This window comes from Chiloscyllium punctatum, chromosome 26 (assembly GCF_047496795.1).
Source record: "Chiloscyllium punctatum isolate Juve2018m chromosome 26, sChiPun1.3, whole genome shotgun sequence".
Taxonomy (NCBI): Eukaryota; Metazoa; Chordata; class Chondrichthyes; order Orectolobiformes; family Hemiscylliidae; genus Chiloscyllium; species Chiloscyllium punctatum.
This window is the reverse complement of record NC_092764.1, coordinates 5555932-5566901: the sequence shown is the minus strand read 5'-3', so window position 1 is coordinate 5566901 and position 10970 is coordinate 5555932. Positions and strand designations below refer to the sequence as shown.

General features: G+C 42.0%; 1 protein-coding gene across 5 annotated transcripts in view; it reads right to left on the bottom strand.

Annotated features, from left to right (window-relative positions):
* Nucleotides 1-6255: 6255 nt before the first annotated feature.
* garre1 (granule associated Rac and RHOG effector 1) overlaps nucleotides 6256-10970 on the bottom strand; it is a 209059-nt gene continuing 204344 nt past the window's right edge. For 4 of the 5 annotated variants that reach the window (XM_072595804.1, XM_072595808.1, XM_072595807.1 and 1 more), the window contains exons 13-14: nucleotides 8872-8950; nucleotides 6256-7065 (exon numbers count right to left, since the gene is read on the bottom strand). In XM_072595804.1, coding sequence (XP_072451905.1) covers nucleotides 6721-7065; nucleotides 8872-8950 — 424 coding nt within the window. In that variant the 3' untranslated portion in view covers nucleotides 6256-6720. The remainder of the gene's footprint in view (nucleotides 7066-8871; nucleotides 8951-10970) is intronic. The other variant, XM_072595809.1, reaches the window with a different exon arrangement.

The window sequence follows — 10970 nt, the reverse complement described above, 5'->3', positions numbered from 1 at the left end:
TCCTGGATGGTATCAAGCTTCTTGGGTGTTGTTGGAGCTGCTCCCATCCAGACAACTGGGGAGTATTCCAACACACTGCTGACTTGTGCCTTGTAGATGGTGGAGAGGCTTTGGGGTGTCAGGAACCCAGTTACTCACTGCAAAATTCTCAGTGTGACTTGTTCTTGTAGCTAGAACTGAACAGAAAAGCTCTTGCATACATCTGAAGCAGAGAAATTCTCCCTCATGTTCAGGCCAATAACTCTCCCAACCAATACTTACAAGCAGTAACAAATAATTTGCTTTTGTCACTGCTATGTGTGGTGCTATTTCAAAACAAAATCGTTCCTGGGATGTGTGTGTCACTGGCTAGGGCATTTATTGTCAATCTTTAATGACTCAAGGTGGTGAGGAACTGCCTTCTTGAACTGCTGTAGTCCATGTGGTGAAAGTAGAGGTGAAGGGCCCAGGAACGAAGCAGGTAATACACAGAAACACAAGTGGGCAGCAAATCAAGTTAAGAAAGAAAATATGGAGTGTCAATAATTAAGGAAAAGAATTGTTAATTTTATTAAATGATGAAATACAAAAAGGTTATCATTGTAGTTCCATGCTTTTCTTCCTTGACACTGACTCAGGTGAAGCTGAGGAGAGAGAGGATGAGCTACCTCTGGGCTCCTGCATTTGGCAGCCTGTGGCAGATACAGCAACATTTAACAAGGAAATTTCATATTGAGTCAAGAATTGGAAAGTAAGGGGAAGCATAAAAGTGACAGGTATAATTCTGCAGGATTCTCCTGTATTTCATCACAGTTGGAATGAAATGGTGAGGTAAAACAAAGGGTAGACATCACCCGGCCAGGAGCTCCACTGTGGGGGTGGAGGTGGGGAAAAGGGGGCAAGGAGTTACCCACTTACCGCGCTGTGCTCTCCCCCATGCCTGCTCAAATCCACAGTCAACAGGCACAGCTTGACAGGCTGGAGTCACTAAATTCTGGCATACATGTAGTACTGGTGGGTTTATTCGCCAATATTTGGCACAGATGTTGCTTATAGTTAGATGACAGCCTCCATAAGTGACTGATTCTCACATCTTCAACAGGGACATTAGGAGTTCAGCAAAACTCCCAATTTTGTTCATTTGCGTGAACTCTTGAATGAGCTTGAGTCATCTGACAAAGGCTGCTGGACAGAGATGATCCTGACTATTTGTATCCTGATAGTCTTTAACTTTTTCCTGATAGGTTGCCTCTCCCATGCGATTACATAGTGTTGAGGAGATGGGGGCAGAGGAAATGCTTGCTCCAGCCATCATGTTATAGGGTAAACCCTGACAGCTGATAAAGGGGTGATTTCCTTTTCAGTTTGTGTATTTGGTGAAACCAGGCAAACTGTTTGATCAGACCTGAACAAAGTTAAAGATTTGTTTTTTTTAAAAGCAGATTATAGAAGTGTAAATTGGACACAGACAATGCAACATGTATTAACTAATTAAGAGGACAAAGTAGTACATTTTTAAATTTTAAAACGCCGTCAAATGTTTTGAGACAATTGGGATGATCAGTGTTAATGGAGGTGCAGAATTGGACAGACTACTGCTCCATGCTCAGAAATCAATGTTAGCTCATACCCCACTCTCCACAGGGACAGATGACAACATGACAGTCACATGCCCAGCTGGCTTTGACTCAGTAACACTGTGGACCACGCCTTCTCCTATTACTGCTTTGATGGAAAGATGAAGTTCTTTTAGGGGGAGGTGGTAGTGTAGTGCTAATATCACTATGGGGCCAGCTGATGATCTGGGACAAGAGTTCAAATCCCATTCTGCAGCTGATGGACTTGACTTTCAAATAATCTACCTGGAATTAATCTCAGTATAGGTAACCATGAAACTATTGCTGGCTGATCTAAAAACAAACTGGTCCTTTTGTTGTCCTTTATGGAAGGAAATTTGTCATCCTCACCTGATCTGGGCTACATATGACTTCAGACTCAACTGTCCCGTGATTGGACGAGAAAGCCAAAACCACTCAGCTCAAGGTCAATTCAGGACTGGCAACAAAATTAAAAAATCTGCCTCTGGCCAAAATTCAGACAGCACCATGGGGATACAGCCCCTAAATGTCAATTTTCCTGCTCCTCGGATGCTGCCTGACCTGCTGTGCTTTTCCAGCACCAATCTGATCTAGACTCTGGGTGTCATGTCAGGTTCTGGTTTTCCATACTGAAACGGACTCCCACTGTGCCAGTCTGCTTCCCACTGTTAATGCTGACACTTGAGGAGGCCCACCTGGCTCCAGTGGTTGGCTTCCAGTGATTTTCACTCAAAGATGAATAGTTTTCAAAAAGAAAAGTCACTTCAAATGGGAAATTGCCCCGCTTCTCATCTGAGATAAATGTGGAACATTCAGCTTCAAGGGCAATTAGGGACGAGTGATAAATGCTGACCTCACTTCTGATATCCACATCCCATGAAAGAACAAAGTAAAAACTGCCTTGTCAGATTTTTGACTTCTGCAAAATCTGAAGTCTAATTGCACACAAACAAAATTCCAGGCAGACAGTAGCTTGTAGGTATATAAAGGAAGGTTCAGTTAGATTTATTTCAGAACTTTAAAAAAATCTCTGATCGACATGAGTTTCTAAAAAGTTGAGTGAACTCCTAACTTGACATCCTGGGTTTGAAAAGTGAGCCCTTTGACCACATGAACGAACAGCAGCCCCTCCAGCTGACTGGGTTCAAACAGTAAGCAACACCCATCATTCTCTCAATGTTCTACTCAGCTTTTGGTAGAAATGAAATGGGGAATCATCCAGTACAAAGACTGGGCTCACCACTCTACTGCCCATCATCTCAACGAGAACAGCTTACCAATTTACTCAAATACACTTTTAAAACCCATCTTTACTTAAATGTTTTAAAATATACAGTGATGGTAATATGTTTTAGAAAATACAAAAATAAGATTAATACTGTTGATGCATTTACACAAATATTAAGTTTTTTTTAAGTGAATGGACATCTATTAGTCTTTCCAATTGGAAGAATCAAATAATTTACCACAATGCAAGCCAATCAGATATGACTTTAAAATTGTGTAAAAGAATTACTAAAATGATTTTGACAGGACCACACTGGATCTTTCTCGACTACTTCATTGCAGATTGAGTTACAATTTCAATTGTCCTCTCCCTGTTCCCCCACACATCAGTCACTGCTGAAGGACACTGGGCTGAGGAAGGGTCGATTCAGTACAATACACTTCTATCATTGGCAGATAATTGCCTCAAGGGATCATAAAGGTGGAAGCATAACATTTTAGAGCTCTGCATTTAGCGTTGCCAAAAACCCTGCACGATTGTCTCCAATTCTACAGAAATTAATATGGACACTGCTGGGATTCAAAACACAGAAGCAAACCAAAATCAGAAGTAATAAAATAAATGGATGTTTTACATCCTTGCTTCCAACACTCCAGTTCATTAATTATAAAGACATCAGGAAATGCAGGAAACAAGGCTGTTGACTTGGTGGTGTAATTGGTCATTGGTAAATTCCAGAACCAGATATGGGAACACTGAACAGTGCTAATGGGTTCAACACTCCCCATGGGGATTGATGCAAGTCAGAGAGGGATGACTGACAGAAAGAAAGAGTAATTGGAGGCAGTTAGGAAAAAGTCAATGGCTTTCCCAATCATACAATGACTGTGATATTAACTTGGAAGCTCAGTTACTGGTTGGGTGCTGGGCCAAGAAAGAAATTGATATAGGGAAAAGGATCTCAATGAGCTCGAAGTCTAAACACTGGTCACCCCAATGCGAGCCTTGTCTGCACAAGATTTGCAGGTATGTGAGTCCTTGTGCATATATAAGACTGAGATAGGTAGGATCTTGATCATTCCAGGGAAGGGCAGGAAAGTGGGCATAAGGAATGCCAGATCAGCCACGATCCTATTGAAGGATGAAATAGACTCAAAGAGCCAAATGGTCGACTCCTGTTCCTAATTTTTAGTCTTATAAAATTTAATAATAATATTGAAAAAAGTTAAAGCAAACAAGGTTGTCTGGGTAGTGGCTGGGATGTCAGGTGTCGGTAAAAATGATCTTGAAGAATAAAGAAAGACCACACAAAGCCGATGTGGTTTCACAGGTCAGGGGCTGATACAACCACAGGGATCAGCCAGCTCACCACAACATTGGCCTGACAGCTGTAGCTTCAGTGATTTACACAAATGCAAACTTTTCTATTTGAATAAAATGCTACATTAGCAGGTGGGAACAAAGGTCATGGCCTGACTGTATATTTATATCACTATTAACCTTTGGCTGATGAACTGACAAAACATCTGCAAGATCCCTTGCAAAATTATTCAAATATAACTGATCCCACTGCCCACTCTCTCACCTGAAACCATGATCCTCATTTACAAAGTTAAACTGAACCAAGTGCCCTCGCCCGAGTTTCCCAGGATCCCAGTCAAAGGGATTATAAGTTCAGGTTGTGATTTGGGAGAGAGGCACCAGCAGAGTTAACAGTAGGCAGTGAATGCAGTTACAACTTGTCAAAAGCAAGACACTAACAATATGTAAATTTACTTTAACAAACAGGAATCTGCAGAAGGACCTCAAAACATTGTTTTATATTCTACACCATCAGTAGTAAAAGTCTCATTTGACCATTGTCTGACAGATGCAAATTTTATTTCTAAAAAAAACCTTTTAAAGTTTAAAAAAAGACCGACTCTCTGTGGAACTGCACTCAAAACATCGAGACCATAACCTGCAGCCTTCAAGTGAAGTAGGAGAAGAGAGCTGGGACAATTAGACTGGGGTCACAGTGTGCCTGATGTGTGCATGTATAAGACAGACCCCAATTCATTGTCACATTGTCCTTATGTCTATCTATTTTCAATATTAATTCCTTGGCTAACATTTATAACTGGAAGTTAACTTGTCAGGCTGTAATTAAAGTCTGTCACTATTGGTGGTGTTTCCATAGAAAGTGGAATTACAGTGTAACATGTTTACATTGATATATCCCTTTAGAGGTGTTGAATTACAAATACATGACAGAAAAAAGGTCGTAGAAAGTGCAAGTAAGAGATGTGTGAGAGAGCGAGAGAGATAGAGAGAATGTGTGCGTGAGAGAGAGATTCATTATTCTGAGTGGTGGATGGTACTTTATAAAAGAAGTTTACCCAACAAGGCAAGGCAAATTTGTGCCAGGTGTTTTATTTACCCTGCTCCTGACATCCAGATTAAAACAACTCACCAATTCAATGCCCCTGCAAGCTGTTCATCATCTGAGCAAGTGTGGGGACATCAGCCAAAGGTCACTGTAACTGAAGCTCACACCTTCAGGGTATGGGGTGCCATCTGTCTATGTCTTGCAATGAAAACAAGTCTGCCTCCTGAGAGAACCTCACTAATTCATTTATAAAAAATAAAAAAAGTACAAAAAATTATATAGATGATTTTTTTAAAATGTTTTTTCCTCAATACAAACTATAAAACAGTTTGAGCAGCTCTTATATTTAAATAATCATTTTTAGTTTAACTTCTTATTTTCTCCCCGCATGTCATTGACACAACTGTATACAAACACAGTCGATACCGTTCGCACTTCACTGTCTGTGGTATGAGTTTTACAAATACGTGCAAGGTATTCCCAGTAACTCCATTCTCCCACACCCCATGGAGAATACAAGGTCAGTGCACAGGGACATTAAATGTCTCGTGCTGTGTCAGTTAGCTTTTCAAAAAGACGGGCTGCAGAGCTCATAACTGAGAAAGTGGAAAACTCAAAACTTCAATACATTAAACCAGCAATTACACCACAACAATACAAAGATTACGTTATTCTTTAAAAGGAAATGTATCCTAATGAGCAGCCCAAATGCTGCAGCGAGGGATTGTAGCACTATCCCAAACGTCTTTATTGGAAATTGGACATTTGGCTATTTTTATTGAATTAGCAGAACCCCAGGGAACACATCACAATGACCGTATGCTTTTTATTTTCCTTCACCTCAGTATCATACCTATTGGTTTTACAGGCTCTGCAGTCTAGACTGTACCCACAGCAGCTGGGATCAGATGATGCCAGAAACACCAGGTTTTCAGGCATGAGCTACATGTTACTTTGTAATGTTCAGCAAATGTGCAACATTGGCAACTTTCATGTGTTTAAACGCTCTCCCGCTACATTTTGATGTCAGGCAGCTAATATTTTACTGTTAGCTCAGTGATCAACCCCACCCCCCTCCCCCACCCTCACCACCACCTAATGTGCCAGCCTCCCCAGTGATCAAGCTCGAGGGCCAGGTTCAGGTGTAAACAACAGCCTGATGGTCAGTGAGCTGCCTTGGAGTACAAAAGGCACTACCATGCATCTCCAAACACTGAATGGAGGTAGCAAGAGAGCAGGAGAAGTCACACACACACACACACACACACACACACACACACACACAAACATACAGAGTCCTGACTCCATACCATCATAAATGGACAGCGTCCCCCATTGGCAACACACTACAGGGTGATCTGAACAGAGGCAAAGATGACAATCTGTCTCCATCTGGTTTACCTCCGACCAGCAGTTAGAAAGTGCAGAACAAACCAACAAGGACCAATCAAGACAGTTATGTGGCAGGGCTACCTCACTCACAGCACTTAAAAGCCACATGACTATTCACTAGAATACAGAACCCTTGTTAAACCATGTCAAAACACTCAGTATTGGTGAAGATAGGACTGTCTGCGTTCCTGCTTGATGGGGTAGGATTTGAAGCCCTTGTTCATGGTTTTGTGCTGGGAAACTTGCTGCTGCTGAGACTGTTGCTGCTGCTGCTGTGTGAAGGAGAAACTGGAGGAAATTGCTGTGGAAGCAGAGTTGTCATTGGTTGTTGACCACACGGGAGACTGGAGAATTTGCATGGAGTCATTCCATTGGCTGACTGGGTTCACAATCTGATACAAGGAAGTACCAGGATTGGGCATCGTGTTGGTGAGGGATGTCGAGTGTTGCCAGGGAGCCTTCGGGGGCCAGGTCTTGGTTTTGTTGTCCTGTGTAAGAAACTATCACAAATTAATGTAATAGTGAGACATGCCACAGCAGAACTCTGGATTCAAAACCAAACTGGACAAGAGACACTTTACAGAAAATTCAATAAAACTTAATTAAATAAAACAATTCCGACAAAAGGAAAAGTGATGAGCAATAGTGCTGGACTGTCATCAATAATACCCAATGATAATACATCAATAAATCGTCTTTGGGACAGTCTTCCTGAAAAGACAGTGAAAACAGAGGTAGACAGATTCTTGAAAAGCCAGTAGGTGAAAAGTTAACACAGTGGTTAGGAATGTGAAATAATCACATCAACCAGAATCGTGTTGATGGTGTAGGCTCACGGGGCCGAATGGCCTCCGCCTAATTCAATTGCTCATAAGGGAGAACAGCTACAAACCCACCAGAAACCCCACTCAGTGCTAGGGCCTCAACTATAAACAGCTTACATTAATGACTTAGATGGAAAGACACAGTCATTATCTAAATTTGCTGATAATATCAAGTTAGCTGGGAATGTAAGGTGCGTGAAGTACTCGGTTGCAAAGAGATACTGACAGTTATTGTGTGGCAACAAAGGGGCAGATGGCACATCGTTTCAGAAGGTGGGAGGCTATTCACTTTGGTTGTAACAATAGAAGAACAGAATACAGGGCGACATCCCCCCACCCCCCCGCGTATCCGTGGAATAGTTTTCTGCAGTTTCAGTTACCAGTTGTTTACTGCGGCCTGAACATATTACAGAGAACGCTCCAGAAACCAGGGGCCAGGAGGCTGCCGGAAAGGTACGTTTCCCATTGAAATGAATGGGTTTGCTCCTAACTGCAGTTTTGGGCTTTCCTGGTAGGTCTTGGAACATATCCCCCCACGGGTACGGGAGGGACTACTGTAGTTTTAAAAAGATTTGAAGTGTTAACATGCAGTTATTGCAAGGGGATTAGAATGTAGGAATGGAAAAGTTTTGTTATAATTCCATTACATTTCCGTGAGACCACACTTAGAGTTCTGTGTGCAGTTTTGGTCTCTATGTGGTTCCAGGGATCTGAGAGTGATCCAATGATGAGAGTTTAAGCAAACTGAGTCAATAATTCCCAGAGTTTAGAATCATTAATCTCAAGGGCAATCACGTTAGAATGTACAGGATATAGAAAAGGATTCACAGGTAGACAGTGTGAGGTTGCCTTCCCTAGCTAAGGAATCTAGGACATAGAGTCAACCATTTAGGATTGAGATTTGGAGTAATTCCTCCAGGCGAAGGGCTGTAAACCTTTAGAAATCCCTACCCCAGAGGGCATCCAAATGCTGCAGCGAGGATTGTAGCGCTATCCCAAACGCCTTTACTGGAAATTGGACATTTGGCTATTTTTATTGAATTAGCAGAACCCCAGGGAACACGTCACAATGACTGTATGCTACATTATATTTAAGATGGCATAGACAGTTCTTTGGTCTTGCAGGAAATCAAGCTGTAAAGTGGAGTTGAAGCAGATCGGACTTGATTGCTTTGAATGGTGGAGCAGGATCAAATGTCTATTCCTGCTCCTATTTCCTACATTCTTATAAATTGTTACTTGCAGTGATTCTGCATTTCTGGGACAAGTGAAACAGTATGCTAAAAATGCATAGCATAGCCCAATGAAGCCACATTTGTAAGCTACACTTAGTGGGTTTAACTGAGCAGTGTTTACAGACAGCAGGATGCCTGCCCAGCTATCTCTGTCCCTCACAGGGGAAGGGGGGAAATTTGGTATATTTTTACATCTTTGCAAAACTTAAGATTTCAAAAGGAGGAGAAGTAGGGTTTAAGTCCATACCTGGCTAAAATCATCTGGTGTGTGTAAGACTGGAGGAGATGGCAGAGTAGAAGTCTCTTGGTCACCACTGCTGTGTTTTCTGCAGAACAGAATAGTGAAGGTGATTTGTTGGACAGATAAACACATAATAGATTCTTCTTGTTATTATATATAGAGAGAGCTAGAGCAAGAGAGAACAATTCAAAAGCATCTCTTTCATCTTTAGGACCTTACAAAGTATGTCATGGTGACAGTATCCTAGTCATTTTGGAAAGGCCATATTGAAGGCCAATGTTACTATTGGTGGAACAGTGCACACACACATGCAGAATTACAGCATTGAGTGCTACATTCTTTTTATTTATTCACTCATGGGCTGTGTCTGTCGTTAGTGAGGCTGCATTTTTGCCCGTCCCCAGTTGCCCCTAGAGAAGGTGGTGATGAGCTGCCTTATTAAACCACTGCTATAGATAGGTAGACAATGTTGTTAGGGAGGGAATTCCAGGATGTTGATCCAGTGACAGTGAAGGAATAACAATATATTTCCAAGTTAGGATGATGAGCAACATGGAGGGGAACTTGCAGGTGGCGGTGTTCCCATGTATCTGTTGCCCCTATCCTTCTAGATACAGAGGCTGTGAAATTTGGCGGTGCTCTATAAGGAGCTTTACTGAATTCCCCCAGAGCTTCTTGTAGTACATGCTGCTGTCACTGAGCATTAGTGATGGAGAGAGTGGATATCTGTGGATGCAATGATAATCAAATGAGCTGTTTTGTCCTGGATGGTGTCAAGCTTCTTGAATGGTTTTGGAGCTTCACCCATCCAGGCAAGTGGGGAGTATTCCATCACACTCCTGACTGTGCTTCGTAGATGGTGGCAGGTTTTTGGGATCAGGAGGTAAGCTACTCACTGCAGGACACCTCGACACTAATCAGCTCTTGTAGAAACAGCACTTAAGTAGTTAGACCACTTCAATCCTGGTCAATGGTAACATCAAGGACATTGATTGGGGGGGGGGGGGGGGGTAGCGGTAGGGGGGATACTCAGTAAGGGTAATGTCAAGGAGTACAGGAAAGCCAAAGTCATCTGGGGCCCATTTTGAATGCTACTGTCTCGAACGGCGTGCTATATTGGGGACATACATTTTTTTCGGAAGAATGGCAGTTAACCAGTGAGCAGCGAGATTCTACAAACTACATGATCCACTTGAAAGGCTGAACATGTCCTGAGTTTAATGTCTCATCTGAAAGTCTGCACCTGAATGGTTCAGCCCTTGGCTGAAAGTAGCCTGCAAAATGAGTTCAAATGTCCATAGTGCTTGACCCGTTAGTGAGAGGGAAATGGGTCTAGGTGGGTTACTCTTTGGAGGATCAGTGTGGACTTGTTGGGCCAAACAGTCTGTTTCCACACTGTAGGGAATCTAATCTAAGACAAATCTAACTCACTCATGATCACTGCCAATAATCAGGGTGGTACTGTTAACAACAACGGGCTGGTGTTGATAAAGGACAAAAGGAAAACAAAAGGTTATTGAAGTGCAGTGGAGCTGTGAATTGCCAAGGTAATCATGATGTGGAGGTGCAAGTGTTAGACTGGGGTGGATAAAGTTAAAAATTACAACAATAACAACACACAGGTTATAGTCCAATAGGTTTATTTGGAAGTACAAGCTTTCAGAGCGCTGCTCCATTGGGTAGCTAGTGAGACATGATAATAGGACACAGAATCTTTAGTAAAAGATCAAAGTGTCATTCAACTAATGTGATGTAATGAACAAACCTAGATTGCTGTTAAGTCTTTAAGCACTTAGAAAGGGAGTGCAGGTTTCAATTCATTAATATGTAAATCCCAGAACTTCTTTCAAGTCACAGCCTTGAGATAACTTAAAGTTTTATGGGGAAAAAAAAGTGACATCTCAGTTCAGATAATGCATTAAAGGTGTGAGGTTAGACTCTGGCTGTACCCTAACCTGAAGTCAGACTGGTTCTATTCCCAAAGGAGGAATTTATAAAGTGTCACATGGACTGACTGCCTCCAGACGGTGTACTTTCTGAACAAAATAGAATGTATCTGCAAGTGCAAATTCATCCCAGAGACACACGTGTGTGTGTGTGTGTGT